At 40.1% G+C, this 27339-nt stretch overlaps 3 protein-coding genes across 8 annotated transcripts in view; 1 reads left to right on the top strand and 2 right to left on the bottom strand.

Moving 5' to 3' along the window:
• Positions 1-463: 463 nt before the first annotated feature.
• Positions 464-4506, bottom strand: LOC105703186. 3 transcript variants are annotated; one of them, XM_012431368.1, is made up of 3 exons: positions 4261-4506; positions 1719-3545; positions 464-1646 (listed from the first exon to the last, which is right to left on the bottom strand). In XM_012431368.1, the coding sequence occupies exons 2-3, from the start codon at positions 3534-3536 to the stop codon at positions 873-875; spliced, it is 2592 nt and encodes an 863-aa protein (XP_012286791.1). In that variant the 5' UTR covers positions 3537-3545; positions 4261-4506; the 3' UTR covers positions 464-872. The 3 variants fall into 3 exon arrangements, with proteins under 3 accessions (XP_012286791.1, XP_012286792.1, XP_012286790.1); XM_012431369.1 differs by having other exon boundaries at positions 464-3494; XM_012431367.1 differs by having other exon boundaries at positions 464-3545.
• Positions 4507-5024: 518 nt separating this feature from the next.
• LOC105703187 (pre-mRNA-processing factor 6) lies at positions 5025-11671 on the top strand. Its single transcript, XM_012431370.1, has 10 exons — positions 5025-5119; positions 5233-5292; positions 5400-5526; positions 6222-6772; positions 7031-7259; positions 7815-8366; positions 8902-9117; positions 9594-9935; positions 10573-10916; positions 11201-11671. Exons 1-10 carry the CDS (start codon positions 5025-5027, stop codon positions 11478-11480), a joined length of 2796 nt encoding a protein of 931 aa, XP_012286793.1. The 3' UTR covers positions 11481-11671.
• Positions 11672-15380: 3709 nt separating this feature from the next.
• LOC105703180 (Niemann-Pick C1 protein) overlaps positions 15381-27339 on the bottom strand; it is a 46096-nt gene continuing 34137 nt past the window's right edge. For 2 of the 4 annotated variants that reach the window (XM_012431355.2, XM_012431352.2), the window contains 9 exons: positions 26284-26581; positions 24203-24330; positions 23661-23918; positions 23294-23457; positions 23107-23219; positions 21764-22347; positions 20902-21090; positions 20732-20819; positions 15381-17319 (listed from right to left, as the gene is read on the bottom strand). In XM_012431355.2, coding sequence (XP_012286778.1) covers positions 17123-17319; positions 20732-20819; positions 20902-21090; positions 21764-22347; positions 23107-23219; positions 23294-23457; positions 23661-23918; positions 24203-24330; positions 26284-26581 — 2019 coding nt within the window. In that variant the 3' untranslated portion in view covers positions 15381-17122. Of the gene's footprint in view, positions 17320-18961; positions 19150-20731; positions 20820-20901; positions 21091-21763; positions 22348-23106; positions 23220-23293; positions 23458-23660; positions 23919-24202; positions 24331-26283; positions 26582-27339 lie in introns of all 4 variants that reach the window. The other 2 variants (XM_012431354.2, XM_012431353.2) reach the window with 2 other exon arrangements.

A 27339-nucleotide genomic window follows, 5' to 3' on the forward strand; every position in this document is an offset into this window, starting at 1 on the left:
AGCAAGTTCCCGAAGACAGAAGGCCCGTGGTGAAATTGTTTATAAAAAGGACGAAGCTTCAAGAGCTGAGAAAAGTTTCTAAAATCGTACAGGGTCCCTACAAAAATTAATAATCAATCTCTCCGGAGACTCTGTGCGTCGGGAACTTTTTTCGAAAACACTTACACGTACGCTCCAGGATAACCTAAAAAATACTTGACGGTTAAAGCAAGAAGATTTAAGCCCACTTGAAAGTAGAGCATCCTTATATTAACCATTAAATGGTTTTAGTATTCTATCGACAAGCCTACAAAAGTTTAGACTTTCCCGGGCTTAAATCCTTTTGCCTGTCAACGATATTTAATCTGTATATCCTGTACGAAACTTTTGTATTCATCACGAGCACTTTCATTAGGCCATGGAGGGATTCAAAGGTTTATCTAAAACTTGGACGTTGGACTTGTTTACATATTAAAAAAAAATATATATATATCATCCCTGGTTGTATTCGACTTGATCCATCAGCGTCAATAAAACCAGGGATCCCCAAATTATATTTTAACCTAAAGATACAGTGTCAAGGTATAATAAAAGTCACGTACAAAGGCTGACGGAAGTATACATATTAAAAAAAAAAAAGCGTAAAAAAAGATTTAAAACGACTGTCTCTATCTTATCTTCTTAATCATAGTGTATCTTTGCAATTGTATGTGTCAACGGAACGCACTCTCCTTCTAACGTATTTTGGTCTCCCCTCAGCACTCCTGTGATGTGTACCTTTATCACGATATTGTGCAACATTTTCGCAGATCTCTTTCGTATTCATAATTTAGAGATCGGTTTCTTTTTTCCTATTCGACACCACTCAGAGGGGAGTTAGACAGGGTTAATAGTTAAGTTTTGCTGTGAACTTCCTTGACCGGGTTTTCCGTAATCTTGCTCGACTGTGGGGATTCTTTCACATTATTGTCCTCTTGCTCGGTGACACCCTCGAGGTAACCTGTAGTTGATGTAGCTTCGCTGCGAGTTAATTTAGTGGTTAATATTACTTGAGTGCGTCTCACGTGTGACATCCTCTTCTCATTAGCCCCGAATTCGTTGCCGCTTTTCAAAGAAGTCAGACTGCTTGTCGATGAGCCAATTGTTCTTCTTGGCATCCGGGAGGTTAGGTTACTTGTTGAAGCAGCTTTAGCATGAACCGCTTTCATCGGTCCAACCTCTTGGGTCTTAGTTGTCGAAGTTTTATCACCTTTCTTGACGTCTACCTTCGGTAGGACTGCTTTGAACTTTGGTACAGGATTAGCATGGAAGTTCCTGCCTTTCTTATCTTCTTCCAGGAGCTGCTTAATTCGTTCCTCCCGTTTCTTCAGCATTAACTTGTTTCTTTCTTCGAAGCTAAAGGGTTGAGGAGCAGTTTTCTTCGAAGGGGTCTTCCTTCCGCTGGGCATGGGAGATTTTCTTCCATTGGGCATGGGAGATATCCTGCCACTGGGTACAGGGGATATTCTCAGCTTCGAAGTAGACGGTTCTCCAAGGTCCTTTGGTTTGTCTGAGGGTTCCACGGGCTTGTCCAGGTTTTCTTCTTCCCCTGAAGGCTTTGCTCTTAATTCCTTCTTACGTTCTTCAAAGCTGAAGGGTATCTGCTCGGTGCACTTCTTTTTCATGTGCTGAAACGGTATGCCAAAATAATTGATCTGCACTTTCTTTACTACCAGATGACCCTCACTTTCTGCTACAACCTTGGGCACTGTTGTCCGATGAGGGACTTCATGATGAAGCTCTCGAGCAGGTTCCTTGGGCTTGGAAGGAGCTACTGAAGCACTAGGTCTCCCAGAACCCGTCAAGTGGAAAGGCTGGGGCACTGTAACTGGTTTTTTCTGCACTTTCTTCAATGGACCTGGTTGCTTTAGAATGTTGGTTGGCACAGGGTTCGCCTTGATTTGATGCTTCTTGAAGTCTTCGAGCTCCAACTTTTCACGCTGTTCCTGACTAAGAACTTGCTTTTGTCGCACTCTGGTCTTCGATCTCAACACTGGGGAGACAGCATGTGTCAATTGGAGGCCAGCCTTCTTCGCAATGGATATTCCAGACGGTGCTGCTTTCTTATTGCTCTTCGTTCGGAATCGTTTTGGAGTTCCTGTTTGGAACTTTGAAACAGCCTCTGCCAAACTGACATACTTACCAGACTTTCTGCGATACTTTGATAGACTGGTTCTGCGATATTGGCATGTAAGCACTCGCTGGTGATTTCGTGCACAGGAGATACTCACTCTGGAACTCGGGCCTGGCAAACCAAAGGAAGTCACTATATTCGAATGCTTTACTTCAAAAATTTGTTGCAGTTCCTCCGACTGTTCCTCAGGACAAGACTCTTTCTCCAAAGCTGCATCATTAGGAGCATTCACGGTACTCAAAGTTTCTTCGTCGAGAGCTTTTGCTTTCGGACTATCGATAGTGGACAATTTCTGAATATTCGACTCCATATGTTCAACTTTGGGGACTTCATTCTCTGGAGTCTCTCCTTGGCAATCAACACTAGAAGTCACATTTGTATTTCTACTCAAAGCTTCTTCAGTGATTTCGGTTCCTGTCTCTTGACAAATGACAGTAGAGGTCATGTTTTTGCATGACTCACTGGACAAGTTAATTAAGTCGTTAGCTAGACTGCGCTTCACAGTTTTCTTTTCTTCAGAATCCACATTTGATGTTTCCTTTGCCATTTCCTCGGTGGATACAATGGTGTTATCCAAGTCATCAAAGGCTGTCATTTCTTCAGGCTTCTTGATATCATTTGAGAGATCCTCCGACAGTACAAGAGCATCTTCGGGAAGCTTTGTGATGTCATTCAAGCTTTCACAGCCAATGGTGGTGGACAGTTCCACTTTCTCGACTTGGCACTCAATGGTCTTGCGACTCTTCGAAATACCTCTCCCTTTGACATTGGGAGTACGAGTTCGATTACTTGCTTGTCCAGGTTGTTGCTTGAGAATGTTAGTCGGTTGAGACTGATCTTTTAAAGTGATGGAGGGAGTACAAATGGTGGTCAGCTGAGTGTGGCTCTTGGATCGCGTGTTTGGAGTGCGCAGAACACCCAATCGAGTCTGACTTGTCGATCGAGTGCTCGGAGTACACATTTGTACCACACGAGACTGACTCTTCGATCTAACATCCGGAGTGTGAGCTCTATTAGAGGAGGGATTCATCGATCTGGCATTAGCCCGCCTCAGTTTTTTCTGCGAAGACAACTGGAGACCATCCATTGCCTCGATTAAGACGTTCATGTAAGTGGTCTCCTTGACCCCTTCCTTGTTCTTCAAATGTGGAGATATTACCTTGATTGGGGTCATCTTTGGGGGTTCCATGGCATCTACGTACTCCGATTCGCTATCTATGGAAGTCCAGAAGTCCGAGTCCAGCTTCTCGATGACATCTACTGGACCCTTCTCGAATTCGAATCCGGATTCCAACTCTATGTGCTCCCGATCGAAGTAATCCTCACTGTGAACTTGTGGGCTCTGCGTGAAGTCAACCCATTGAGGAGCATTCCAGTTATCCATTTTGTATTCCTTCACAATCCAGACAACACAATTGAAATTCTCTCCAAACCAAGCCAGCAAATAGAAACAATACCGTAAAACATTAATTATTTAATCTAACATCATATTAGCTCTGTTTTATTCATTATTTGATTAAATCAGGTTAATTCTCCTTTATCCCATAACTATGATATTTATAACGGAATAATATTTGGATAGTAATTATTCACTTTCAGCACACATTTAAACACCTTCCCCAAAATGGTTACTCCAAAATAATTAAAACTGTTCCGAAAGTGACTTGACAATCTCGATACCCATAATTACGCAAAGGGTTTTGTAAACTAATAAACGCAAATGCCTTTCTTTCATCCTCTGGTGGTATCACGTCCACAAAAAAGGCATTTGTGTCCAGGGGCTCGATTCTTGAATTTGGACAGATTTTGTCGCATACGAATAGATTTGCACGAAAAACTTTGCATCGTTGCAAAGTCGCGTCATTGGTCAACATTTGAAAGTCGTATACGAAACTGTCAATTTTGCGAAAGTTAATCGTATGAACTTGAGAATTGTTTTCCATGGTATAGACATAACACATGGAAAGGGTTTAAAAAAAAATAAAAATAAAACAAAAAGCTCCAAGAAGGCACACTCGACTCCACTTGATTTCTCTCAATGATTTCAATTATCTCAAAATCTAAAGAATCATGCAACAAATAATTAACAACCTACGACCGTTACGAACCTGATAAATTGATTTCCACGCTAAATCATTTGCAGGAGACTTTCAAACGTAGAGTCCAATCATCGGCGATATGACGTAGCGTGTCGATAATAACCAAAACTGCTCGTTAACTCGACACACCGTGTCTGTAAATTGTTCCAAAATGCGTAATACCAGCCTCAGTTTGTCCGTAAGCTCGCGAAAATCCAGCACGATCGCTCTCAGAGGGTGCAAAAGTTTCGAGGAACGAGAGGAGATACCAACGGGCATGCAACGGATGGCGAGTACACTTCGTATTTGAATTTATCGCGTCGGCGATTGGCCGCACGGTTGATTGGTTGAAATACGGCAGGTAGTTAAACCTTCTAACGTGAATGTTCCTAGATAACGGTCATAGACTGTATTAGAGAAGATGGGATCAGAACTAACGTGACGGGACATGGCCGGTCCAGAAACATAACCTTCGATTGGGGTTCTACTTTACCGTAGCGAGCATTTTGCAACTCATATTTGTTGATTCGCTGTAACAGAATAACTATGACACCATTGGAACATGTTATTGCGTTAAAAAACACTAATATCGAGTAAATAATACCGAATATTTGGCATAAAATTATATACTTAGTTCCCCTTGAAGTAGGAGAGGGCAACTAGGGATCTTTGTGGATGGAATTGGATTTAGTTCTAGAAATTTCTGGCAGAGGTCGCTAGAAATGTGGTAGTGTATAAATACTTACGAGAGGTAATTTTTTAATTCGCATATTTCGCGATTTGTTATTGCAACAATGGCGGTTCCGTCTGCGTCGTTGTCAACAAGAAACAAGAAGCACTTTTTAGGCGTGCCAGCGCCGCTAGGTTATGTAGCTGGTGTTGGCAGAGGGTAAATATGCTTATAATCTTATTTAGTAACTATCTTGTTGAATAAAGGATTAAAATTTGGCGAGTTTTTTAGGTATTCAATGTTCTAACCTCACTTTTCGCTTTTGTATTTAGGGCGACTGGCTTTACAACTCGTTCTGATATCGGACCAGCAAGAGATGCAAATGACGTTTCGTAAGTAAAAATCCTATAATAACTTGATAATTAAATTAATAGACCATACAGCTGTATTACTGCATTTGTATTTATCTTGATTTAATGCGACTTCTGTATCCTTGCAGAGACGACAGACATGCTCCTCCGACTAAGCGAGTTAAAAAGAAGGAGGAAGAGGAGGAGGACGAGGAAGATCTTAATGATTCCAACTATGATGAGTTTTCTGGCTATGGTGGATCCCTTTTTAGCAAGGTAAGTATTTGTATTCCATCTACTAAGGTGTTATATAAGTTTGTGTGCAGTTTTTATTCCAGCTGAGTATTTTTGATCCAATTCCACGTACATTTGCTGAAGTTGTGCAGAATGCAATTTGGTGTAAATGATGGTTGGAAGCAATTCAAATTTCCTTCTCGGTGACCTAAGAATTTATTTGTGAGGCTCGTGTTCCCATTGTTGCATATTTTGAACGACTTCTGTGCTATACAAGTTGCTATGCTTAATTAAGGAATTACAAAAAGGAACTACAGAACACATACATTTATGGGACACCCTAATATAACTGCATTACAAGATTCTTAATACTAGGTTTATGGGCATTTGTTATATACCATTCTTTTTTAACATCTATCAAATGGATGATTGAACAAAGATCCACATTTTCATTAAAAAGAAAATATTGATTTATCTAATTTATAAATAACTTAATTATACACAATTAACTTATACATTTAGTTATATGATATATAGATACATAGTAATTTTAATATTAACAGGTAACTAGAAAAAGAATAGTAGGTTTCTGTAATATTCTTTGTGAAATCTGAAACCCGTTTAATTGATGAGCCCTGTAAATCTATTATTAACAAAGGGCAATCGGGGAGATGTCATACAAAGTTGCTACACAAAGCCTTTCTTGCCTAATTAATACTATTATGATCATTTTCTAGGACCCTTATGACAAGGACGACGAAGAAGCAGATGCAATCTACGAGGCCATTGACAAGCGAATGGACGAAAAGCGCAAAGAGTATCGGGAAAAACGTCTCAGGGAGGAATTGGAGCGTTACCGTCAAGAACGACCAAAGATTCAACAGCAGTTTTCTGACTTGAAAAGAGAGTTAGTGAACGTCACTGAAGACGATTGGAAGAACGTCCCGGAAGTTGGAGATGCAAGGAATCGTAAGCAGAGGAATCCAAGAGCTGAGAAGTTCACGCCATTGCCTGATTCCGTGCTTGCGAGGAACCTGGGAGGGGAGACTGCGTCAAGTATTGATCCTACCAGTGGCTTGGCTTCGATGATGCCAGGAGTAGCCACACCGGGAATGCTGACCCCGACAGGGGATCTAGATTTGAGGAAGATTGGACAGGCCAGGAATACTCTGATGAACGTCAAGCTCAACCAGGTCTCCGATTCGGTGGAGGGGCAGACCGTGGTCGATCCAAAAGGTTATCTCACCGATCTGCAGAGTATGATTCCTACATACGGTGGAGACATCAAGTAAGTGTTCCAGTATTTACTTAAGGGGATAAAATTCAGAGGTGGTAAATTATCGTACATTTATCATATAAAGTACTGAATGCAAAATTATCATTTGCTGATAATTATCGTCCAAAAGGTATCGTTTATTGTACTGGAGTAGATGTTGGACCTAACTAGAAATGATCATACTTGTGCGATAATTTTTCTACATCTGTACCCAGATTAACTTTCCAATAAGAAATTTTCAGTATTTTTAAAGTATCCTAAATCTTTCAGCGACATTAAGAAGGCCAGATTGCTTCTGAAGTCCGTGAGAGAGACGAACCCTAACCATCCTCCTGCATGGATCGCCTCTGCTCGTTTAGAGGAAGTCACTGGGAAGGTGCAGGCTGCCAGGAACCTGATAATGAAGGGCTGCGAGGTCAATCCAACTTCCGAAGACCTTTGGCTGGAGGCTGCGAGACTTCAACCACCGGAGACTGCCAGAGCGGTGATAGCTCAGTCGGTGAGACTAGTGTTTTTAAGCTCTCCTGTATTTAAGTTTAAGCAATATTACCGAGAATGTTACGGTAATTTTAAAATCCCTAAAAACTTTAAGAGAATTTAAAAGAACTCCGAGAATTTGTATTTAAATTAATTTCTAAAAATAATTATTACTTTTAATGAGTAATATTCGTGAAGTCGAGGTCCTTTTTATAAATAGTATCCCTTTAATTTGTGATTCCTCTCTTTCGTGAGATGATTTTCTATCTTCGCAATTTGTGTTGCCCCTCTTATTAATCTCAAGATACAGTAGAAGGTTAGGAGTTTGTAACAATGTTACCGAACGACAATAATTCGACGTTATATGATATTAATGTATCTTTTGAATAATATTCGTTATATATCATATTATTCCAGTGTATTGTGTAACTGTAACGTAATGTGTTTAGTGAGTAGTTTCATAAAATTGTTGAAAATAACTCGAATGTTATTTAAGAAAATGCAATTCTCATAAATTCGCAGATAACTGAATCATCGATTATGTTACTAGGGTAATGTAACGTATTAAAAATTCCAGGTGAGACACATCCCCACTTCCGTCAGGATCTGGATAAAGGCTGCCGACCTAGAGATAGAGCCGAAGGCCAAGAGGAGGGTCTATCGAAAGGCTCTGGAGCACATTCCCAACTCGGTGAGGCTCTGGAAGGCTGCGGTGGAGCTCGAGGAACCCGAAGATGCTCGCATATTATTAAGTCGCGCCGTTGAGTGCTGTCCGACCAGCGTCGATCTGTGGCTCGCCCTTGCCAGGCTCGAGACCTACGACAACGCCAGGAAGGTCCTCAACAAGGCTCGAGAGAACATCCCAACGGATAGGCAGATTTGGACCACGGCTGCCAAACTCGAGGAGGCCAATGGAAACAAACACATGGTGGAGAAGATCATCGACAGAGCCATCTCCTCGTTAAGTGCGAATGGCGTCGAGATTAACAGGGAACATTGGTTCAAAGAGGCCACGGAAGCTGAAAAAGCTGGAGCAGTCCATTGTTGTCAGGTTATCATCAAGGCTATCATCGGGTTTGGGGTCGAAGAAGAAGACAGGAAGCATACTTGGATGGAAGATGCCGAGAGTGTTGGTTTCTTGGAGTTAAAAGTTCATATTAGGTTTACCTTTTAGGGATTAAAGTGAAGTGGAACCCGTCTTAAGAAAGCGAGAAACTCGCATTTGAACGGTATAAAGGCAAAAAAGTGTCTTATGCGTTTCTATGCTATAACGAAGGTAACACGAGGTCTCGGAGAGAACATTTAGTTGCCACTGAAATCACAGATGGCGTAGAGTAGCAGTCTGCAGTCAAAGGGCATCAGAAATCACGAATCCAGGGGATTTCTGGAGTTTTATTTTAATTTCTTTATAACAATTGAACAGTAACGACTTATGGAGTATGTAATTTATTACAATATCCAATTCGAAAAAGCTGTAAATACAAATATGAGCGTCTGTAACGTAGATATTTAGAAGAATCTTTTTCACCGACGTCGATTAAATTTCTCGATGGGTTTCACTTCATCTTAAGTATGGAAATATATTTAAAGATTCAGTTTAACCTAACCTACAAAATCGAGTTGCCTTTTGTCAGAAGTCTTTAACTCTGAATTATATTCTACAGTGTGCGCAGCAAGGAGCACTGGAATGTGCCAGAGCAGTCTATGCTTACGCTTTGACTACGTTTCCGAGTAAAAAGTCGATCTGGCTGCGAGCAGCTTACTTCGAAAAGACTTATGGTACCCGAGAGTCTCTGGAAACCCTTTTGCAAAGGGCAGTGGCTCATTGTCCCAAAAGCGAGGTACTGTGGCTCATGGGAGCCAAATCCAAGTGGCTGGCGGTAAGTCTTTCTCATTTACCTCTCTTGTCTTCAAGAATCGAACCACGAAGTAGTATAAGGAGATACAACGCCATGTATTGAAATCGTCCCCACTTTGGGAGTCCAAGGTCTTCAGATCTTATCCGATCTAGAGCGAAGAGTGCCACATCGATGAAATTTTGCAATTTTAAAAATTATCGTCCGCTAATCATTATCACGTTAAAATCACCACATTCCGTATATCATCCGCGGATTATCGTTTTATTTTGCGTACTTTAATTGCAAAATTAAAAGCATTTTAGGTTATTTACGTCGGTAGAAAATGTTTTAGTGACGTAGGATTGGAGTTCTCTCATTTTCCATCGTTAGATCAGCGAAAATCTGAGATCCTGGATTTCAATTCTGGGGCTACTTTCTGTGGAGCCAACCATTGATATTATGTCTCATACTACTTCAAGAACCGCAACCTTCATTCAGATTTTCTGACTTCGATACAGGGTGACGTACCTGCAGCCAGGGGCATTCTTTCGCTAGCCTTCCAGGCCAATCCCAATTCGGAGGAGATCTGGCTAGCTGCCGTCAAATTGGAGTCTGAGAACTCGGAGTATGAGAGGGCTAGACGATTACTGGCCAAGGCCAGAGCCTCTGCTCCTACTCCTCGGGTCATGATGAAAAGCGCCAAGCTGGAGTGGGCCCTCGATAACCTCACCGCAGCTCTGCATCTTCTGAAGGAGGCCATCGAAGCTTTCGATGACTTCCCCAAATTGTGGCTCATGAAGGGACAGATCGAGGAACAGCAGGAGAACCTGGATAAGGCTCTCGAGACTTACAATCAAGGGGTAAATATTTCATTTACTTCCCCTACTTTCCTTCTCCCGTAAGACTTTGGTATTCTTTTAATTCTTATTAGCTTGTCCAAAAAGTTATTGAGATTTGTTCTAATTAAGATTTGACGCTTTCTTTTCAGATAAAGTCGCTCTTCCTTTATGTCCAAGTTATGTATCATCTTAGAGCGCAGACTTTGATCTCTATATTTTGATAATAATTTCGTTCTAAATATTTTCTTTTTGTTTTCTTTTTCAATGCTCCACTTGCTGCAGGTCATCCAAAACTCGTTTGATTTTAAGGCACTCGTCTCTGTCAGGAAAATTTTGAAACCACAATTGCCCTGTGTTCGTTAGTGGTTCCTGGACAAAATGAATTTTTGACATGACGAGCCACATTCAAATAAATAATGTGAATAAAATAGGAATTAATGTTTAAAATACAATTATTGTTATCAAAATGTAGAGCGAGATTTGCACTTTAATTTGGTATATAACATGGATATAATGGAAGAACTATTTTATTTGAAAACAAAGCGTCAAGTCTTATACAGTAAAACTTTTAGGACAACTTAGATACTATTGAATATTGCTTTTACACACTTTTAAACCGATTGATGATGGTTACGTTGCACTTTAATCACTTCGACAGATCAAGAAGTGTCCTACATCGATACCTCTCTGGCGTTTACTGGCACAGTTGGAGCACCGTAAGGGCCAAGTCACCAAAGCTCGATCCGTTTTGGAGAAGGCTCGTCTGCGTAACCCAAAGAATGCAGAATTATGGCTCGAAGCTGTCAGAAACGAGGTTAAACCTGGAGGTGCCAGGGACATGGCGAACACTTTGATGGCTAAAGCACTACAGGAGTGTCCCACGTCGGGATTACTCTGGGCGGAGGCAATATTTATGGAGGCTCGTCCTCAGAGGAAGACAAAGAGTGTAGATGCCCTCAAAAAATGCGAACATGATCCACATGTGCTCTTAGCTGTTTCGAAGTAAGTACACTTCCTCGCTGTAATTTTTTATATTTCTCATTGAAGAGTTTTATCGACTGCCAATAAGGGTAGTTATAATTTTGCCCAACCCAATTAAAGTAATGTAAGTGAAAGTGATTTTTTTAAACAATCCAGTTCATTGAAAAATCTTGATTAAAATCAGAAGAAGAAGGGTTATTTTGTTTTATTGCTATATATATTGTTTTTTAGAAAAATTCTGATTCCTTAGCCACTCTGCTGCGACCAATTCGATATCTGCTAGTATTTATTCTAACATTTTTCAGGCTTTTCTGGTGCGAAAGGAAGATCTCCAAGTGTAGGGACTGGTTCAACCGTACTGTCAAAATAGATCCTGATCTTGGCGATGCTTGGGCGTATTTTTATAAATTCGAGCTCCTGCATGGCACCGAAGAACAGCAGGAAGATGTCAAGAAACGCTGCGTGGCTGCGGAGCCTCACCATGGGGAGCACTGGTGCAAGGTATCGAAGAATATTGTCAATTGGTGTCTTGGTATCGATCAAATTTTGGTCTTGGTTGCCAAAGACATACCGATACCAATATAGATATTGCGAAAAGCTTGACAACGAACTTGTACATTTTGCTTAATATGTATCGATGAGATAGTATTAAGTACTGAGAGTCTGTGGTGCAGGAGTTTGAGGACACCCTGCATGACTACGCTTGTATATTTAATCTTATGTTAGTTGATAAGATCCTGGAGAGTATATTGCAATCATATAAATGATACGTCGAATAAATGTGCCAGATAATAGCAACACCTTTTAACCTCGTGATATACTGGTGGCCCTCGAAATGAATCAAGCGAGGAGGTCCGCTATCTAGAGTCTTCCCACTATATTCCCTATTCTGCATTCATTGCTACAGAATCATTGCGGAAAGGGATTATACAAATGCAACGTTGTTCTTTTCCTTACTATATTCCCCATTCTGCATACTATAACTCCAGAATCAACTACGCAAAAGGGCTAGATAAACGCAACGTTCTCCTTTTTCCTCTTTAATCAATCTTTCAATAGGTTACAATTCCGATATTCCCTGAGACAGTGGTACCTAGAGTCCTCTTCACTATATCCCCCATTCTGCACTCAATTATTCCATAATCATTGCACAAAGAGGTGACACAAACGCAATAATGTTATTATTCTTCTTAAATCAATGTTTCGGTGGAATACAATTCCGACGATCCCTGAGATAGCGATACCTAGAGTCTTCTTCACTATATTCCCCTTAAAACATTCAATTCCTCGGAAATCACTGCACACAATGGGGACACACTATACAAATGCATCGTCGACCTTTTCCCTCTTAATTAATCATTCTTTCGATAGAATATGTTTCGATAGAATAACTATACAAAAGAGCTATATAAACTCAACGTTGTCCTTTTTCTGTAATCAATCTTCTGATATTTCCTGAGACAGTGATACTTAGAGTCCTCCTCACTATATTCCCCGTTCTGTACTCAATTATTCCAGAATCATTGCACAAAGAGGCGACTCAAACGCAATCAATTTATTATTCTTCTTAAATCAATGGAATACAATTCCGATGATCCCTGAGAGCGATGTACCTAATCTTCCTCGCTATATTCCCCCTTAAACATTTAAGATGAAGTGAAACCCCCCCTCGAATATAACACTTTTTTTTAAGGGTATTAGACCAAACTGTCCAAAACTTTGACACGTCACTCCTGATCATCTAAGAATTGTCCTGACACGTTCAAATTTTGTATTTTTTTTTTAAATTGTTTAACAGCCCACACCAGAACCAAAATGGCGTCGAGCTCTCATATTTCGATCAATTTACAATTATCGAAGACTTTGATATGAGAAACGAGAGGGTCAGGACAATTTTATGACAATTTAGAACACTCTGGTAATCGATAAACTCGCATTTGAACGGGATAAAGGCAAAAAAAGTGTTGTATGCGCTTCTATGCTAAAAGGATGGTAATACGAGGTCTCGGAGTGAAAATTTAATTGACCTGGAAATCACAGATGGCGCAGGGGGTCCCTCTGCAGTCAATTAGGGCCCCAGAAAGCATGAATCCAGAGGATTTCTGGAGTTTTACTTCGATTTCTTTATAATTATTGTACGAAAACGACAGGTGGAGTATACCATTTGGTACAATACCCAATATAATTCGGCCCAGCTGTCGATATAAGAACGAACGTCGGCAACGTAGGCATTTGGAAAAATCTCCTTTATCGACGTCGATCAAGCTCCTCGACGCGTTTCACTTCACCTTAATCCCTCGAAAATCACTGCACACAAAGGGGCTACAGAAACGCAACGTCGTCCATTTCCTTTTTTTAATCAATCTCTTCGATAGAATACAATTTCGATATACTCTAAATTCGAAAACCAGTTTGTCTTTGAACGAGAAAATACATATCAATTCGTACTCTGTATAAATCTCTCACGCTTTCACAAGCACGCCGCATTCCCACCGAGCTAGAAATCCACTTTCTACGTACACCGATAGACGTTAAGACATCGTCGCCTCCCTAAAATTCGGAGGACCTGACTTCGCAACGACACAAATCCCTCGATCGGTTACACCGGGAGGACTAATTCGACCTTAAACGACAACGCGCACTTACTTTTACACATTTATTTATTACTTCCCCTCCCTCATAACGCTAGAGGTCCGAAGAGTGTCTAGTACTTCTAGGGAAGATCCGGGCATACGCGACTGGGGTACAAAAATCCCACCTTCGTTACAAAAAAATTCGATTATCTCCGCCGTTTGCTCAAGGAAAAATAATGCAAAGTTCTTCTTCTTCCTTCGCCACTCGAGGCCGATCGCTCGCCTCTCTAAAATTCCTGGCCATTGTTGGCATTTGGAAACTCGAAAACTAGAGTTGGTCCGGTTCTCTTCGACTTCTAACGGGTGATGGGCTGCTTCTTTTTTTCTTTTTTTTACGTTCTAATTCGTTCGCACTGTATAAATGGAAATGAGAAATGCTTCGGTCGAGCTCCTTACACATCCTGTACACGCCTGGAGAAACTGATATATTTAGATAGTATTTAAATAAATAGCCGACCACGAGAACGGAGTTCCGGTTGTTTGTGTTGTCCATCTATAAATGTCACAAAATTCTGGCGTTTCGTTTCTGGATATTGAGAATCCAATTTCAACGGTTCGCGTAATTAAGATGATATGATAGGCGCTGAGAAATCTAATCGGCGTGGATAAATTAAAATTCATCTATACCCTTTTAGATAATAATGCCATTAAGAAGGGTTATTTTGTTTTATTGCTATATATATTGTTTTNGTAACATAAGCTGGCGCAGTTTGGAGAAAAGTTTCATAAATATTTGTACGTTTTATATACACGGAACAATCCTTTCATATCACCTTAATTAAATTTATCTCGGTTAAATCATTGATTACCTAACCATAGGTTAAAGTTAACGTCTTCGCACTGTATAAATGGAAATGAGAAATGCTTCGGTCGAGCTCCTTACACATCCTGTACACGCCTGGAGAAACTGATATATCGAAAAGACGAGGATCAGAGATGAGCCTGAATGGCTCCGAAAGTACATAAGCATTCGGTAGTATTTAAATAAATAGCCGATCACGAGAACGAAGTTCCGGTTGTTTGTGTTGTCCAACTCTAAATGTCACAAAATTCTGGCGTTTCGTTTCTGGATATTGAGAATCCAATTTCAACAGTTTGCGTAATTAAGATGATATGATAGGCGCTGAGAAATCTAATCGGCGTGGATAAATTAAAATTCATCTGTACCCTTTTTGGTGGTAATGCCATTTTGAATATTCAAGTGGTAACATAAGCTGGCGCAGTTTGGAGAAAAGTTTTATCAATATTTTTACGTTTTATATTCATGGAACAATCCTTTCATATCACCTTAATTAAATTTATCATTTCTAAGCCCTTCGATTTATCTCCTCATTCTACGTTCATACTCACTTTATCTTAATTTCGACTTCGAGGAAACAGAAATGTACAAATTGATATTATATTTACAACCTCCTCACTCTACGTTCAATTCCATTTTACCTTGACATCGACTTCAAGAAACAAAAATGAATCAATCGATCACAAGTACAGCCTGTAAGAAGCTTTGTTACGATACATATACAAAAAAAAATAATAATTTGCCTCAATTAATAAAACGAAACATCTGCACTAAAAAATTAGACCAAACCAAACAAAGATAAGTTAAAAATAAGTGTCTTTTGAAAAAACGAACAGCATGAAAAATCTGAGAATGATGTTTCCAATAAATAGTAAACCAGAGAAATTAGTCTACATAATACGAAAAAGGCTACGTACTTGAATCGATTAACCAATGGTAAGATAAGGAGAAAAGCTCTATTATATAAAAAGTAATCCATTTAGGACACTTCTTAATTAATAAGAAATTGGAATTGAGTATCCAGGATTAAAAAATCCGAATTCCAAAGGGTCCGAGACGTTCGAAGGAACCAAAGATGAAGTTAAGTAAAATATTCAGTGAAAAAGAACAACAGGCAGAAAGAACTCGCGATTTCTTCCTCGTCTTTGCGACAAAGTTTCTTTTCGCTTTGGTCTCGTTCCTCGGCCGGAACTCTCGCAAATTCGGGATAGAAATAGGAAACCAAGAAAGGGCTCGAGCGGTCGTTTTCACTTGGAAATATTGAGATTAGAAATAAAGCCATCACGGCTTACCAAAAGCGAGATTAATTAGTGATAAACTAAAGATAAAGGAAACTTAAGTCAACTTACAATATTACTACGATAAATTAGGAATAGACTCCTAACTTCGAAGCAACTAATTCGCAGTAACGTAATTCGGAACACCAGGAACGAGACTCGGAGACTATTAAGTGATCCTAACCTCGCTTTTCCCTGTAATCTGTACATACTATTAAATAATCCTAAGCTCTATACCCTTGACCTCTTCCGCCTCGATTCAGCAGCGGAGTATTTCAGAATTAAAAGGGAAAAGTTCTAGTCGTACCAAATATCGCTCGCGATACCAACTAAAGGCATTTCACGTATCACTTCGACACTTAACGAACTCCTCGGAGAGAAAAGTCGACCGCTCGTGTCCCGTTTCCGCGAATTAATCCTTTTTCATTCTCTCCCAAAACTGTCATACACGTACACAAAGGACACACGTACACGCATTACGGAGACATTACGCAGACATTACGGAGTGGGGTTAACTTTAAGCCGGAGGGAAACATCATCCCACGACTCGCGTTGGCTCTGGGGAATCCCGTCCTCGAGAGACATCTAGAGGCCATCGACAGAATTGTTGGTAGTGTCACGGATGTTTTACAGTCGGTCCTGGGAACTTCTGGGGAATTTTAGAATATTCCAGGTGAGCCAAATGTGTAGAGGTGCCACTGGCGCCGCTGTTCACAAGTTGCAAATAGATATGACATTGATAGTCGATCCTAGGGACCATTAGGGGTTTCTAAGAAACCCCGACGCCTTCAAATGATGTGTAGACCGTGCTCTGAGAGGTTTTAGGGAATCCCAGTCTACTCAAGCAACTTGTAGACACATTCTGGAGACTTCTGGGAAGTTTCAAGGGATTCCAGGTGATCCAAATGTGCTTGAGTAACGTATATAGGTGTTACAAGTATGATCGTTGATGGCTCCACGGGTAGATGGAACTGCTAATTCATTCTAGGAACCACTAGGGGAATCCAGGGAATCCCAGTCCACTGGAGCAGCTCATAGACGTGCTCTGGAGACGTTTGCGGGGGTCAAGTTGATTCCAAGTGATCCAAATGTGCTCCAGTAACGTGTAGAGGTGTCACTGGCGCAACGGTTGACGGAGTCTCATGCAGATGGCACTGGTAATCCTGAGCATCACTAGGGGATTCTAGGAAGACCCGGCATCCATAAACGATGTAAAATGTGCTCTGGAACGTTTTAGGGAATCTCACTTTTCTTAAAAAGCCTGCAGATATGTTATGAAACTTCTGGGAAGTTTCAAGGGATTCCAAGTGATCCAAAAGTACTCGAGCAATGCGTAGATGCGCCACTGGTGCAATTGTTGATGGAGCCACCGGTAGAGGGCACAGTTAGTTCATCCTGGGGACCACTAGGGGATTCCAAGAAATCCCAGTCTACTCGAGCAGCTTATAGTCACATTTTGGAGACTTATAGGGAATTTTGTCGAATTCCAATGTACCCGAGCTACGTGTTGGGGTGCTATCAGTGCGGTTGTTGGTGGTCTCCCTGGTAGATGGTGCTGACTGAATTCACACTGGCGTAGGAGGTGGTTGGACACTGATTGGGATGATTCTCGAGAAGCGGGGATGAAGGGTCGTCGGGTTGGACAACCTGAAACTTGTCCCCGGAGCCCTGGGCGTGGATTCGGGTACGTAGGTACCCTCGGCTGGACATCACGCCTGGAAAGATTAATGGAAACGATTGCTTCATTATTTTCTCTGAATTTACTCCTCTTCGCTTATTTGGTGTTGACGTAAGAGTTGTTAAGTTTTCTTATGACTTGAAAATTATTATCTTAACCATCAACTGGCAAGCTTTCTTGTTGTTTGTGTACCCTTATAACAACAACAGAAGAGTTAAGCAATTAATGCCCGGTTCCACCAATCTTGGTTAAATCATTGATTACCTAACCATAGGTTAAAGTTAACGTCTATGTTAATCGTGGGTTTAAAATGTAAATGTTCCACCACATTTATTTAGAGCGCGAGTAACTAATCGTATACACCATTCTAAGTAAGTCGAATTGTTGGTAAACGCTACATACTCAATATAATCCATTTTTTTCTCGCATTTGTACAGTTTTTAGGTTCAAGTTCGATTAACTGAGGCTAAACGATCGAATTTGGCTGGTTAATCTGAATGGCGGTTAATGGAAATTAATCCGCCGTTAAAATGTGGGTAAACGTACAACTAGTAATCGAAAATTAACTTTTTGACCGAAGTCAGTGGAATCAGGCATAATTCTAGTTTTCTTTTTTTAAGACGGTAAGAGGTACAATCAGTACAATGAATCATTGATTGTAACAATTGGACTCCGCGTTACTGTCAATGTTGCATATGAGTCTTATAATTGATAGGTTCCTTGTTTTGTATAACTTTGTAACTAGTCTAGAAAAATCAAGCATTTAATTCAAGGTTTCTCCTCGTAAGACAGTACAAGGGGTGAGAAATTATGGATAGTAAGAATTGGACTTTACATTACTGTCATTGTAACACAGGTACATCTTACCAGTTGAGGATTAAGCTCGAAGAAGTGTCAAGATGAGTGGAACGGAGGGGATTTCAAAGTTCGTGCTGGTATGCAGAGTTAAGAGACGGACAAACTCAAGATTAGAAAACAGCGTCACTAAACTAATGAGCTATGGAAGGATTATAGTTTAGTTTATGGCTGTGTGAATATTTCAAGACAGGCTCAGAGTTGGCAGGTAAAGTGAAAAGCGCCGACATAACCAAAAAAAGCGCAAGGAAGCTGAACTTAATAAATTTGTACCGGCCTTTCGCAGGATCCTTCAGATCTTATCGATCGTGTCCACGCTAACGAACCACAAGAGAACAGACATGAAACACCAAGAAAAAAAGAGAAAAGAAACCGCAGGGAATTAGCAGCGTCGAGTCTTCCGTCATTTCACATTCAAGTTTGCCAGATCACGGAATAAACTGCAAAGTATCGATGACTTTTCAAGCAAATTGCATATCTCTTCTGACTGTCTCATGCAAAAGGTAGCTCCAAGTGTTCGCGATCTCAATCACACCCTCCTGGAATAATTTTGTTTTGTAACATAAGATAATTACGTAACGGTTGCATTACGATTCTACATTTTGGAAATGTTAATTTACTTTTCAAACAGATTCCTTGGAGGAAGAGCCCTAGAGGAATTTTAGAAAAATATTCCCAAGAAAGCCATCGAGTCTATTTGATTTCACAAGCAGTGTTACCGTTGGTCTGTTAATCGAATTTGATAAGTGCATCGGAGGAGAGTTACTGGCATCACAGATGGTTGTATCGATACTTGAATCGGTCTCATCGGACCATTTCATTACCTCCTAAGATTTTATCAGGTCCTATCTGTCTTGTTCGAGCACTCGGAAGGTGGGTGTGGTTGCGTTGGGTGTGGAAGGAGAATTAGGTTTGCTTACACGATGATTCAGGGAGGTTTCCTGTATGCCATCCAGGGTGCCCCGCATCGCTCTCTTGTGGTTAGCCAGCTTCTCTCGGTTCATGGGCGAACCTAGAACCATTGGTACCGATAACGAGGATCCAGGACATGTGTCAAAACTGCCAATTGTACTAATTCCGCCAATTGTAAACTTCGTGCGTTTCCACTGCTTAGCCACCCTAGATCGTTATTCCTGTCACCTAGTTTCTTGACCACATAATTTGAGGTACAGGTTAGAATTATCAAAACCTGCCACAGAGTTTAGGTTAGGCCATGCCGGAAGTTAAAGTTCAAGGGAAATATGAACGCTGCGATCAATTGTAAATTAGCGTAGTTTTCAAAGCACCTTATGCAATAATTATCATGATTTAACTCTTTCGTTATAGTATATTCACGAAGTAGTATAAAAAGAGACAACCCCATATATTGAAACCGTCCCCGTTTTAGGGGTCCAAGATCTTCAGATTTTTCCGATTAGTGCTGAGTACCTTCTCAATGAAATTTTGAAAATAAAAATTATCGTCTACTGCTAGTCTTTATCACATTAAAAACATCACATTCTGTATCTCATTCGCGGATTATTGTATCACTTCGCGTACCTTAATTGCAAAATTAAAAGTATTTTAGATCATTTACGTCGGTAAGAAATGTTTTGGTCATGTAGGATTGGAGTTCCCTCATTTTCCACAAGTAGCGCTCGCATCGTTATATCAGCGAAAATCTGAGATCCTGGGTCCCGATTCTGGGGCCAGTTTCTGTGAAACCAACTTAGTAATCTGGTGTTCACATTATACATATCAGTAATTCTTTTATATTCGTTGCTAAGCAATTTCTCTGTTGTTGACAATAATAATTACCTAGCACCTATAGGCGCCAATAATATATTGCGAGCAAATTTTTAAAGCGTCCATAAGCGCCAATAATATATTGCAACAAATTTTAAAAGCGCCTATAGGCGCCAACAGTAATTAACCGGTTAAAGCATTTCTTAAGATCTCCAAAACTGTTCGCTGAAGAAACGTTTAATCGTATGAGTAGATGTCAAAGTTCTTGAAGAACTGCAAGACAATGGGATTAAAAAAACAGTCAATCCAAAAGTGCATGCTGATAATGGAAATGTATAGGTACAATGCACTGAACAAATTGTAAACAAATATCACTGATTCAGGCATGAAGAGATTCAAAATCTAGAGGAAACAAGAAACGGTGCAGTGAAATCGGACCACGAGTCAATGAAAGATTTAGAAATTTAGATTTAGAAGAAATTAATGGTTCTGTATAACAGTGTCATAAGCGTTGAACAAATAACGACGCAGGCCACGTTGGACCGCCATGATAGATTCGTGGACAGCCAGTAAGGATTTTTACTAATTATTTACATCTTTTCTGACAAATAATTTGAAAACCTGGCTCCGCAGGCAAAAATTATCTTTGTCCGGAAGGCCGTCATTTTGTCCATTAAAGTTATTCAAAGTTCATCCTGTGTAAACATTTTTAGATGCGAAGTTTCCCCGCTTCCAGATCTCAAAAACTCACATGGAGAAAATGACGTACCATTCCTCCTTAATCGAGCACTATAAGTTGGCGCTATGGTAATGATTAGAGTTTCACACAGATATTCGTTAAATGATCCGAAGGTTGTGAGGACCCTTACCGATATAGCTGAGCAGTACAGGCAGGAATATCAAACCGTGTGCAGCACCGAACAACACGATACCTAGGTACATCCTGAAGTAGAATACCTGAAAGAAAAGGAGATTATGGTAACCTTCGTCAACCAGGGATTGGTATTCCTGCTTATCGGACGATTATTAAGAATGGTACCTTAAAGATTTGGCTTTTTGCAAAGCCAAGGACGATGATCCCACCGAATTTGGTGAGAGTAATACCACTGAATACAGAACTGCCCATGCTGGTGAGGGCATCAGCTGCCCGTTCTATCCTAGTTGCTTCTACCGATACGGAGAAGGAGTGCACCAAGTGGCTACAAAACTCGACAGCAATACCAACAGCCTTAAACAAAGAAACCATGGTTAATAGATAGTTTAATTTAATTAATACGTAACAATTGAAACGGTAATTAACATAATTAAACTTTGTTGTTCTCGGAAGAATGCGTGGTATGGGTTTGTAACATTTATAGATGAAGTTTCTTTCCTTGATACACGTTTAACCCTTCCGTCACTTAGGGCGAGATATCTCACGATCCAACATCCACTATTTAAGGTGATGTGAAAGTAGAGTCAAAGAGAATTCGTTTATGAAACTGTGTACCGAATTGTTTCAAACGTCATGACGCGAGAATGGAGACCATAAGGAAGGTCTTAATGTTCTTGATATTTTAATTTTAAGAAAATTTGTTTCTACATATTTTCAACTCTTTTTTTTAATAAAATATGAAATTTCATGGGTTTCAGGACTTACCTTAGGGCTTCTATATTCATGTGGTAAAATTTGAAACAAATTAGTACACCCGATTCAGGGAATACTTCTACAAACAATTTGGCCTCTCAGATATATACGTAGGTAGACTCTTTCAAATCACCTTAATATCAGAAAATGCACATTAAAACAATTTGGAGTCCTTTCAAATTTAAGAAAAAGCTTTGGAAATAAACTGTGAACTTTAAAAGTTAACGATAATACTAACTTATTTACTATGTTTTAAGTCATCGAAGGGGCTCACCATAACAAGATTTACTAATGAAACGGCGTTGAGAGTGATGTGCCACCAGTACATCAGTCCACCGATATTAACTACAATCATAGTGATCGTGATAACCACCACCAGGGAGGAGAAGATATCCAAGCCCATCAGTAGGAAAGTCACCACGAAGATAGCCAGTAAGGAAATGCCGATGCTTTTCAGGGTATCAGGCCACATCGTTAAGTACTGCTCGTAGAAGACGTAGAAGACACTGTAGGGGAACACCTCGACATCCGACTCCTTTCCTTGAAGCTTAAGGCGATCCCTGATCGTGTCTGTGATGTTCGCTGACACTTTTCTAGCAGCTCTCATGGCTTCGTAGTAGTCCGAAGAGGTTTTCAGGATAGAATGGTAAGCCATGAAGTACGATGCCCCTACCGTGGACCTGCCAGTCTTGTCGTTGGTCATATAGTTCACTCCTTGGCCATAGGCGGCGTGACCAGCCTTGGCGCAGTTCTCATCCGGGTTGTCTTGCAGGAAGTACGACACGTACTTCTCAAAGTCCGTGGAATTGGGACGGTTATTCGGTAAGAGTGAGATTTTACAGCTCGCACAGGAATAGTCTAGAAAATAATTGAAAAGTTTTCAGCTATTAAAACGGATTTTACAAATGGACGTTACAGGAAACGCCGAAGCATTGGGCAGTTCACTGACCTATCCTCAAAAGTTATTGAGGAACAAAGGTGACGGCATGAAGTAACGTAAGGAGCTCCCACTCTATTAAGGAACTCCGTAGAGTTTCGCGCCAAATACATGTATGATCGATTAAACAGTTAACTACGTTTGGCGAGTATACACGTAAAACCAAAACATTATTTCGGTAAATTCCGCAGTTAACTAGTTATGAACGTAGCGTTATAAGCGCAGGGTATGGGTCTTTCTGGAAAATTCTGACCCCATGTTTTATTATTTCTTCAAGTCAGCCAACGGTAACACTAATGATCCTTGCGGGAAAATTGGTGTAATTATATTTGTAATATGTAAATATTTGTAAAATGTTAAGTAATAAGTGTATTGGTGGCTAATAAATGTTCTGTGAGACTCTGTTAGTATTTTTTAGACGGTATTATGACTATTTATGAGAATTCTAGTGTCGCATTTTCCCGCAAGAGTCGCTAGTATTACTATCGGTCAATTTGGCAAAGAAATATAGGGTTACATTTATATGTAAGTGGAAGCGCCTCATGCTACTTTATGGGTGACGGTGAGTTCATTTTGTAAAGGTTTAAGGTTGTAAGTGTTTTTTACTTTAATGGAGCTGCTTAATGCCGTTCATGTGCTTTTATTCAAGGCTCGAAGTGAGATAGTATTGTCGTAATTACCAGTATGCGGACAGAAGGTGTTGTTCCCTGGGAAATATTTACAACAGTTGGGAGAGCCTGACCAGTCAAAGTAATCGTCCAGCCAGGAGGAGGCAGGCTTTGCAATGTAACTCCTAATGAGCAGAATAATTATATAGAAAATATTTTTAATAATATAACACGGTCCTTACAATTATTTTATAATTACCTATCCGGTTGCTGGGCTGCGATGAATACTTGTGTCGACAGGGACTCGAGGTCACAATATTGCCCTCCGCAGATTACATTCTGCGTCTTCGTGTCAGAATAATTCAGACCCTCCGTAACGACAAAATACATAGGAGGTCCGATGGACAGATAGTTATTCAGGAACTGTAACGAGCAAAAATTCATAATTAATATCCTTTGAAACTGAAAACGGTGTTAAATCAAATGAAAAGTTTCCTCGACTTCTCCAAGAGTTAGACCCAGTGTACTAAATTACAGTTCCATTTTCCATAACTTTAAAAATAATTCATCAATAGAATGCGATTAGTTGGAGCATTCTTTAATTTCATGTTTTTTAAGGCTCTCACCTTGAAGTATTTCAGTACAAAGCTGTCCTCAGGCATGGACAGTTCTTGATCAAGGCCGATTTCTATGTGAGGAACCACTGCGATGCTGGTGCAGAGCCAGCCGAAGAAGACTACCATCACACTGGCCCGAACCCACTTGTGCATCAGCATCGGAACATAGGCAACCTTGAAGATCTTGTAGAGGATCCCGTCGACTATCTCTTCGCCATTGTCTTTCTTCGAGCTCCTCATGAAACAGCAGACGTCCAGGCGGTTGTTCTACCAAGCAGGAATAGAAACGAGATCACAAACTTGTCTACACTTTTTAACGAGCAGAAAAGATCTTTCTTGAGCAGAAGGAAATTAAAATCAAATCTAGTCTCGCAACCAAAAAAAAAGAATTAATGGTAATGAAAAGTTAAGGAAGAGGGACGGCGATCTTACGGTGTATGAAAGTGTCATTACACATATATCGACGTCGGTAAAGTAAAATTTATCTATATACCTTTCGGTTGTAATGACATTCTTATAACAACTTAATTATGACTAAATGAAAGACTTACAGCTTGTCGGAAGGTGTCCAAGGATAATAAACTGACGAAGCAGGTGATCTGCAGGAGGAAGTCCACCAAAAGAGCCATTCCGGCGTACAAGGCGAAGGCTTTTACGGCGGGCATGTCCGAAAGGCCACCTGGAAGATGAAGTCCCTCTTATTAGATTGTTTCTTAATTCTCAGTAAATAATCTTACGTAGCTCTCAGATAATACACGTATACAGCATCGCTCACATAGATTAGGAAACTGCAAGATCCCGACATTTCATACAGAACGAACCGGTGAGAGAAATTCTTTACTAGTCACGAAGACTTAATAAAGTAGTACATAAACTAATTAACAAATCACTGAATAAATTTAAAAATTGTAAAATGTGTCATCACTGTACTCAATAGTTAAAAGGCACGGTTCAAAACTATATGAGCGGTACTGTATATACATGTACATAATACAGGTATATGACGTTATCACTTCTATTTTGAAAAATTAATATTTTCTAACAATAATGTTTCGTGTTATAATCAGATGTCAAAAAAGAGTCTGTTGTTTATATTTAAGATGATATAAATAAATAATGTAGCACGTACGCAGTACCGCTCACACATTTTGCTACACTCCATGAAATTTAAAAACTCGTAAAGTACGAATCGGTGAAAGGAATAATTATCGTAGAAAACTGGAAGGCTTAGTATAAGCTAGTGTATAAGCTAATAAATACGTTACTAAATATAATAAATACTAAATAAGTATTTAAATAATTAAATGTGTTATAGCCCCCTTGAACAGTCAAGAGATACAGTCCCAAAATACATGAGCGGCAATGTATACATAAAGTCAACATCTTCCCACTTAGGAAAGAAATCCACCAAATCTAAAAAACGTTCATCTTACAATCTTCAATCTCTACCCTCTTCAAAGTCAACCAAGGGGAAAACAATCTACTACCAAGGGAAGGGCATTCCTAGTTTTTAATCACCAGCTGGGGAAGAAGCAGTCACCACTCAAAAACCTCGAAGTAGTATAAGGAGATTCAACGCCATGTATTGAAATCGTCCCCATTTTAGGGGTGCAAGATCTTCAGATTTTTTCCGACCTAGTGTCGAGAGCGCTTCCTCGATATAATGTTGCAATACAAAATTAAATGTTTGCTAGCATGTCTGCTAGTTTTTATCACATTAAAAACATTATATTCTGTACATCATGCGCGTATTATCGTATCACTTCGCGTACCTAAATTGCAAAATGAAGAGAATTTTAGGTAGTATACATAGATAGGAAATGTTTTAGTCGCGAAGTTCTCTCATTCTCCGCAAGTAGCGCTCGCATCGTTACATCAGCGAAAATTTGAGATCCTGAGTTCCGATTCTAGGGGCCCTTTCTTTGTAATCAGTGTTACCAACCGTTCTATAATTATAATATTTGTACTATTGTTCTATCCAGTGTACTATCCATGTTTCCAATAATAATAGTACGTGAATTATACTATTATTTCAGAAGAAATCTTATCATGATCAACGAAAGTGACAATTTGATTGGCAGTTTGCGATTGCTACGCGTGAACAGCGGACCAATAGACGGCGAGCAATTAAAACTATTCATACTTATCAGAAATGACGGTCTGTTCTCATTAGTTCCCGGTTTTGACAACACGCGACTAATTGCAGCGCCGCTGCATTAAATTACATTCCCTTCCCTCCTTTTTCTTTATTAGTACGGGCGAATGTTTTATGAAAATATTCCAAGTTTTTAAGTTGTACTATAATTTTCTTAATAGGACCGGATTATAGTTTAACTTTAGCACTAGAATTCACGGGCTCGGAGTTGGTAACACTGTGTGGAACCGACCATAAGCGTTAGATCTCCTTATACACCAAAAACGTTCACAAGGATCTTTATCGATATTAATAACTGTCCTATATGTTAATTTTCAATTAATCGGCATGTCATCCGTTAATTCGTAACTAATATGTCGGTTAATTTCCAGCACACAGGGAGCAGTGACTCGCAATTGCGAGCACTCTTTCAATGGGAATATGGGAATCCCTGTCTCTCTCATAAGGGGGTGAGAGTTCCTGATGTGAAACACCAACCCAGGAAGAAACAGCAACTCTCGGATACGCTCGTGAGGAGCATGCTGGGTCCGACCTGGCCCAAGGTGCGTCCGATGTGCTCAGGAATGGACTCGTTCGGCCTGCGACCTTCCCTCTGATGAGTCTGCACGAGGATGAAGACGTTGTCCACCCCGACGGCGAGCACGAGGAAGGGGATGACCTCGATGATGATCAGGGTGGCGGGCAGTCCGATGAACCCGAAGAAGCCCACCGAGCAGACGACCGAGGCCAGGACTATCAGGACACCCCCGAGACCCAGGGTGATCTTCGAGTCGATCTGCGAATAGAAAATGAATGGTAAACAAATGCCCACGCTTTTAAGGTGATACAAAAGGCGCTGAGAAATTTAATCGACGTTCATAAAATAAAATTCATCTATACCTTTTTTGATGGTAATGCCATTTTGAATACTCAAGTGGTAACATAAGTAACGTTACCAACATTTATATTTACTTTGACGTCCGTTACCCTCTTCGTTAAGAATTATACGAAATGAAGCGTTCCATATGTCATTTCGGTGGAATAATTATAAAACGATCGAAGTAAAACTATCAAAATCCCGTGTATTCATGATCTTTGATACTCTACGGACCAACGTCGCCATCTGTGACGTTAACCTCCAACTAAATTTTTGCTCCATAACACGTGTTAATTGTTATGTTAATAGTACCCACGGAACAAGCCAGCATTTTCTTGCATTCGTTCGTGAAAGTATTTCCCATATTCTCCGATCTGACTCTGTAATATTCAATTTCTATAGTGTTCTAAATTATTTGATCTAGGTCCTGAAACTCTTCATTTTCGATTCTACGCCTCCAAGAAGCGTAAAACATCAAAAACGTGCACGGACCACGCCGTTCTGATCTGGTTGGTTCTAGTCCATGATAAATAAATAAACTTTTATATAAAAAATGAAATTTCACGAGTTCTAGGATCTACCTTAGGGCCTCCATATTCACGTGGTAAAATTTGAAACTAATCGGTATACCCAATTAGTAGAATACTTTCACGAACGATCTGACCTTTCAGATATAT

Source organism: Orussus abietinus, unplaced genomic scaffold (assembly GCF_000612105.2).
Source record: "Orussus abietinus isolate OABI.00-Male unplaced genomic scaffold, Oabi_2.0 scaffold364, whole genome shotgun sequence".
Taxonomy (NCBI): Eukaryota; Metazoa; Arthropoda; class Insecta; order Hymenoptera; family Orussidae; genus Orussus; species Orussus abietinus.